General features: G+C 49.0%; 1 protein-coding gene across 2 annotated transcripts in view; it reads left to right on the forward strand.

The window, feature by feature from the left end:
* Nucleotides 1-606: 606 nt before the first annotated feature.
* The window catches only part of gpc1b (glypican 1b), a 64,037-nt gene continuing 57,143 nt past the window's right edge, over nucleotides 607-7,500 (forward strand). The window contains exon 1 of one of the 2 annotated variants that reach the window (XM_081722985.1): nucleotides 607-1,746. In XM_081722985.1, the coding sequence (XP_081579111.1) occupies nucleotides 1,593-1,746 (154 nt within the window). In that variant the 5' untranslated portion in view covers nucleotides 607-1,592. The remainder of the gene's footprint in view (nucleotides 1,747-7,500) is intronic. The other variant, XM_035528602.2, reaches the window with a different exon arrangement.

The following is a 7,500-nucleotide window of genomic DNA, read 5'->3' on the forward strand; positions in this document are numbered from 1 at the left end:
ACACGCACGGCGTTGAATAGACTCCATCACTCAGAGCGCGTGGCAGGGAAGCTGCGGACACACTGCACGTGTTCCCCGGAAAGCACCAGCACCGTCTCGTCGGTAGCACGGGGCTCCACCGGTTCAGCTAAACACCCAGCCGGCGTCAGCACGAGCCAGTCCTTCCTTCCGTACTGGGTCTAAGAGACGGAGACTACGGCTTAGAGGAGGTGTTTAGCCTGGAGCGAGCGTGCCGTTGGTTACGCACAAGGCACTTGGCATTCCTGAAAGCGCGGACGACAAAAACAAAACGTGTTTCTCTTTTTAAAGTGTTTTTCATACCGCTACTTTGTAAAACGGTTTCGAGTTTTACAATGATGGATGGATATCCTTCCATCACAAATGTTCTTGGCCACCGGAGTGGCTGTGGTGTTATATAAGCGCACGTGTGCTTTTATCCTCCGCTTTAAAGCGCGTCAAGGTGCTCTAGTCTTACCAACCCCCCCCTCCCCTCTCTCTCTCTCTCTCTCTCTCTCTCTCTCTCGTAAATCAAGCCACCTAAGATCAGCTGTTATTGTATGTTTCTCAGTCAGAGAGTGAGCGTGTCTGTCTAGCAGAATGCTTTAATGAAGTGTTCGGGAGCACGGAGACTGTCACGCGCAGCGTGTGACTGAGCACATGCACGTGTCGTACGAGCTGAAATTTAATGACACCTTTGACGCGTTTCGGGAAGCGACCAGTCCACCGGCTAACGAGGACGGTTCCAGTGTCTTCGGGACCTTTCCCGCCCGGTTGGTTGCAGACCCTACGCAGGAAAGCGCTTCACGTGCAATCTGCATAAAATCGCCGCCCACGGAGTCCGAGGGTCAATCCGCACGAGTCCAGTTAAATTCGCCGCAACTGCCGAAGGCTTCGAGGACGAACACACAGCTCCACGTGCCGCCCGTTTAGCAGCCTTCACCCACCGTAGACGGAGCTTAACGCAACCTTCTCCAGCGCGCCCACCGCCACGAGCGCGCAATCAAGGCGCGAGCCCGACACCCCGTTAATGGCTCGCTCGCCCTCACCGCTCCGCCTCGCATTCAGCTAGACGAGAGCGCACAAGACGCATCTCACCACCGAATCGCACCGTGATTGTAGCCACGCGGCAGCGTCACGGACACCGGACCGGGACGCGGAGTACGTGTGGTCCAGAGCTGTTCTGCCCCGGACCGCGCCGTTTACCATCTCCGCGCGCTCTGCTTGCGTTGTACAACTTTAAAGCTTATTTCGTATTTAAAACGTTTAGTTTTTAAAGACGAAATAATAAATAAATAATATAAAGAAGATCTCCGAATCACGGCTTGATACGAAAGTGTCTACAATCAAAGCCCACGGACTAGAGGAAATTGCTCCTTGGAGCGAGCGTGTGTTTTTCTCGGCGTACCTCTGAGTACTGCAAAGCAGCGCGAGGAAGCAGGCGGTCTTGACTCTTCCGTTCGTTCACGCGCAGACTTTAATAACCGGCGGCTTCACGAAGCGGCCCTTTGGATGCGTTCAGATTTTTTAAGGAAAAAGTCCGTCATCTTTCTCCTGGATCTGAGCATTAGCGCTTTAAAGCTCCTGACACCAGAATGGATTTCCGTGCGGTCTTCGTGCTGTGCGCCCTCGCCGGGCCGGTACTCGGGGACAGCGCGATCAGTAAACCGAGGAGCTGCGCAGACATCAGGCAGTTCTACACCGGCAAGGGCTTCGGTACGAGCGGAGTCCCGCAGGCGGAGATATCCGGTGAGTGGACCGACGCCTCGCGCGCTGTGACACGGCGATCGTGTCATGTCGCTTGGGTGGCGGTGAAGCGAGCGCGTGCGGTGCGCAGCCCGAGCAAAGCGTGTTTGACGCTTCGGCGAGATCTCATCCAAAGTTAGGCTCCCGCTAAGTTCCTGGTCATGCATGGCTGTTAGCTGCACGTTTTCATCGCCTTCCTTTGATCAGCTGTGTGCGTAAGAATAATTAACGATGAACACGGTAACGAATGCGGGGCTTTTCTGCCTACATTTGCTTTTTTTTTTTTGCTTTTTTTTCAACGCTAACACTTTCGCTCCTCTGTGTGAACGCTTGGCATTTCTACGTGACATGCATACATTATGACTTTGTAGACTTTGTATTTTTATTTTTATTTTTGACAAACCCGTCATTTTCAACCCGGGCTCGTGCCTGTAATTGCCGGTTCGAGGACGTCGAGGGGAACCAGGCACTGAAACGTTACATTGCATTACATTAAATGACATTTACATTACATTACATTACATTTATATAACATTACATTATATTACATTTACATTTACATTACATTACATTACATTTACATTATATTACATTACATGACATTCACATTACATCACATCACATTACATTTACATTACATTTATATTTAAATTACATGACATTATACTACATTACATTTATATTTACATTACATGACATTTACATTACATTGCATTACATGGCACCTCCGCGGATGGTGGGATCTTCTGCGCTGGATTTGGGGTTTCAGCTCTTGAACTTTTTGTTAATCATCACTGTGTCAGACAGACACTAATGAATGTTGAGAACATTCTGCTCGCCTTTGTCTTGGGCTCTCGTGATTGAAACCAAAGTGCCCCTGCTGGTGCCAGTCGCGGTCTGTGTCGGGCCGTTTGTGTCTTCGTCTGTGTGTTTTGGCTCGAGACGCCCTCAAACTAGTTTTATGGTGACTGCGCGCGCGGCTTCTTCCTTGTAGGCTGCTTGTGACTGAAAAGACGGATAACTGCTCTGTGCGCGAGGATGCGTGCGTGTGCGTGTGGATGCGTGGCGCGTGCGTGCACGGGGCGGGGAGGAGCTGGCCGGAATTTAAATCTCCGCCAGAAATATACCAGCTAAAAGCGAATGTTTAGGCAAATATAGCCGCCGCAAAACTCACTGTGAAGCCGCGCGGCTTTGCGCTAGCTGCTCCTGTGCAGCGCAGGATATGATGATATCCGCTCCGCGCGCGTCTTTTTTAATGTACAGCTGCTCAGAACATAGCCGATACGCCGGACCAAGTCGCGAGGAGCAGGGCAGACAAACCGGCAAGGACAAGTGGCTCTTCTGCTCTGGTACTGCAAGGGAGAGGAATTCAAGTACAAAACTCGCACGAAACACCCGAGAAGATTCAGTGTGTTCAGCTGTGAGACGAAAAGCGAAGAAAAGACGCCGAACACATGTGACGTTCAACAGACAAGGTTGTGGCTTTGAACGAGCTCCTTATTGCGCCACTGATGATTAGATATGACCGCGTCAAATCAGGATAATATACAGTTGCAGTGTAGTACGCGGGAGGTTTGCGAAAAATGTAAATACGCTTATTAGTGGAAAAAATGACTGCACCTATATCTGAAGAAAAACAAAGTTTCCCAAATGTGCCACAGGTCGCCATAAGTGATCAGGGGTGAAGTGTGAACAATGTGAAGTCCAAACACAGGAGCAATTTACTAAACAGGCAGTGTAGTGAGACAAACCTTTTCCTTTCCTGAATAAGAGGGCCAAGCAAAACAAGGGAGAAATAATTAAAAAGTACATGTTCCACATTTCACAATCTCTCTCTCTCTCTCTTTCACACACACACACACACACACACACACACACATCTAACCACAGGCCTGTCTGGGCTTCCAGTCTCTGTCTTGAATGTTGATTTCCGAAGCTCTACCAGCTATGATGAAACACTCTTAGAATTATAGGGTGAAAACCAGCCATTAGCTACTGGACACTTTTAGGATAAAGTGATTAACCCTAATCCACTTCAGTGTATGTCACAGGGCTTCATCAGATGCATTCATTCATACCGTTTAATTGTGGAAGCGTGCTACCATAATCAGGTGTCTTCACGATGGCGCTCTGCCGAGAGAAGTGCTTCAGAGGATGAACTGAGGCTTCTCCTCTCCGCTGGGATGTAATGGTCGCATTTACTCTTACCTGTATGTTTACTGTTTACTTCAGTGTGCTCTAGCACGCGCTACTACATAAAAAAACATTTCATTAAAGAATTGTTCTGTTGTGTGGAGTAATGAGACTGTCGCCACACTGTTGACACGTCCCTTTGGTCGAGGTTGTGACATCAAACTGTACCATGATTTGAACACAGTTGCATGGCCTTTACATGATAAATGAACAGAAACACGCTCTGAAGGAATAACTGCGGTGTCCCATGCATGGCGTAACACATGTAATGGGGTTAGCTTTTCTATGCAGATGTCATGGTCACCAGGGGGTCTGGTTTCCAGTGTTATCATGGTCTGTATACATGATACACATCAGCCGTGGAGAGATGGAGTTGGTAAAGGAGCACTATAGGGCTGGATGGGCCTCATCACACGGTACTGACACACAGACACGCACGTGTGTCTCATCACACACGGCACTGACACTCACTGACACACACGTGAATCTGTGGGGATCTGCCGTTTTGGCAGATCAATAAAAGTAAAACATCTGGGTCTCAGAGATGGTCTCAGGTCTCAGGTTTTGCGCTTTGTTTTTAGTGTTAAGGAGGGGAGAGTATTTTTACTTACTGAAGTTCTGTTTCGGCTGAAAGATAATTACTTCAAAATTTTTTATTTCAGATATTCAGTTTTTCATGATTGGGACCGTTTAAAGAACATGTCTGCCTGTCAGCACCAGGGTCTTGGGTTCGTGTCCCTGTCTGGGTGGAGTTTCCATGTTCTCCAGGTCTCTGTGTGGGTTTCCTCTGGGGTTTCTGGTATCCTCCCAGTGGTGGACAGTGCTCTGTCCTGGGTGATGTCCTCTCTCCCAGTGGTGGACAGTGCTCTGTCCTGGGTGATGTCCTCTCTCCTAGTGGTGGACGGTGCTCTGTCCTGGGTGATGTTCTTTCTCCCAGTGGTGGATGGTGCTCTGTCCTGGGTGATGTTCTCTCTCCCAGTGGTGGATGGTGCTCTGTCCTGGGTGATGTTCTCTCTCCCAGTGGTGGATGGTGCTCTGTCCTGGGTGATGTTCTCTCTCCCAGTGGTGGACGGTGCTCTGTCCTGGGTGATGTCCTCTCTCCCAGTGGTGCTCTGTCCTGGGTGATGTCCTCTCTCCCAGTGGTGGACGGTGCTCTGTCCTGGGTGATGTCCTCTCTCCCAGTGGTGCTCTGTCCTGGGTGATGTTCTCTCTCCCAGTGGTGCTCTGTCCTGGGTGATGTCCTCTCTCCCTCCCTGAACTTCATTCAGTCCCCCAGGGAGTTTCTGGTTGAGAGTACACTGGTTGGTGTTAGCTGTGTGTGTTAATTGTAAAGTGACCTTCGTTTCCTTGAAAGGTGCTACATAAATATAACTTTATTTATTCACTGAAAACAGAAGACTACTTCCCCTCTCACCTGTCTGCAGGTTGTACACTCTTCCACTACAGATTGCTGTATTGACCTTTAAGCAGCTTTAAGGAATACAACAAAAAGTTAGTAATGAGTAGTTGAAACAAATGAGTTACTAGCAATGCCTATGGAATAATACCCAGACATCAGACTGATGGTGGTCCCTTATCAGGGGAATATATCTGTCTTATCTGCATTGGTCAGGGTGAGTTCTCTGGGAACCCTCAAATGGTCTGTTGCCTTCAAGCTCGGGTCCTCTACCAGAGCTCTGGGAGGGTGAGGGTCCTTTGATAGTATCTCAGCTGTTCCCAGGACTGCACTCCTCTGAACAGAGATCTAGAATGTTGTTCCTGGGATCTGCTGGAGCCATTCTGCCAGTTTGGGGATCACAGCCCCTCGTGCTCCAGTTACCATGGGAACCACAGATGCCTTCACCCCCACATCTTTTCCAGCTCTTCCTTCAGCCCTTGGTGTTTCTCAAGCTTCTCGTGTTCCTTGGTCCTGATGTTGCGATCACTCAGGATTGTCACATCTATCACTACGGCCCTCTTCTGCTGTGTGTCCATCACTAGTGTGTCTGCTTGGTTAGCCATCTTGTCTTTCTGTATCTGGAAGTCCCACAGGATCATAGCAGGATTCTCCCCCACCTTTGGGGGTGAATCCCACTTTAAATTCAGAACTTCCGGCCAATACTACACAAGCATAACCTAGAGCGAAAAGGTATATGGAACTATGATACTGTGAGATGATTGTGTATATACATATATATTTACAAACACAGACATATCAGAGTATATATGACCAATCCCGGTTTGGAATGAACTCGGCCCGGGGCGTAACAGATGTCATATGACAGGGTTTACTGTATGTTGTGGTAGAGGGCAAAACAGTTGTCATGGACACAGGACGTGACTTGTCTGATGCCCGAAATGTCATGATAAATGCATCTCGGAAACCACTAACTTCGAGAGATGTTCTAGAGCTGCCGTAGTGAAGGTAAACCGAGAAAGTACTTCCCACACATCGTGGGTCTCCAAACAGCATAAGAGTGTTGCCCCACGAGCCATCGATACCAGAGGGGAATGGTGACTCCTGTGAGTGGCACAGAGCACAGAGATGGCACAGTGGACCAGTTAACCTCGAGGAAAACCACGAGGAAAGTGTCCAGGCCCATGAAGCAGACGCGTGGGGAAGCGTCAATGTTAACCCAGTTTCATGGTTCGCATCGCCTCCGGTTTGCATGGGAGACCTGTAATTGGACACTGCAGGATTGCTAAAATGTTGTCTTTCTCGGACAAATAAGATAAGATAACACTCTATTGATCCCGGAGGAAATTGCAGAATCCAGGTTTGTGCGGCATAATGTGGATGGACCACTAATACCGCAGTATGGGTCTCTGAACGGCTACTGGCCAATCCTGGCACCACAACCCAACACGTTGGCATTCTTCCTAGATGGTAGTGCTACCTATCCACAGACGAAGGCCCCGCCCCTCCACACAAGGGTGGTGCACGAGTGGTTTCAGGTGCACGACAGGGACTTTGGTGTCCTTCCCCGACCTGTTAGTTCACCCCTTCTCACTCCAGTGGAGCACGTCTGAAAACACTCGGATCTCCAGGTCTGAGGGACCTCAGTGCACTGCTACAGTTGGAATGGACTCGAGGGACTCCAGATTCCCGCTGTCACCTAGTACAGTCCACGCCATGATGTCTCACGAGTGCCATCCCAGCCAGGAGTAGTTATTCCTACTATTGGGGCTGTGGCCATATAATTCTGATATGACAGTGTGTATATGTGTGGATATACAGATAGATAGACAGATATACATATATAGAGGCTTCCTCCATGTCCATTCTTCAGTTCCATTCACCAATCCCCATTGTAAATGATCAAATCTTATTTTTTATAGCATTTTTTGTTGTTGTTGTTTTTTTTTACAACAGCTGTTGTCACAAAGGCGCTTTACAGATGTCCAAATGTCTATGTCCGAGCCCCTAGTGAGCAAGCCAGAGACAACTGTGGTGAGGAAATGCTCCCTAAGAACACGATGAAGAAACCTTGTGAGATAGAAGGTGCCCAGTGGCCAGTCTGCTTGCCCTCTTGGTCCTCTCGCCGCAAGGCTCTCTGGCTGCGAGATGGCCGCTCAGTGTGAGTG

This window comes from Electrophorus electricus, chromosome 11, assembly GCF_041902795.1.
Source record: "Electrophorus electricus isolate QZ-2024a chromosome 11, ASM4190279v1, whole genome shotgun sequence".
NCBI lineage: Eukaryota > Metazoa > Chordata > Actinopteri > Gymnotiformes > Gymnotidae > Electrophorus > Electrophorus electricus.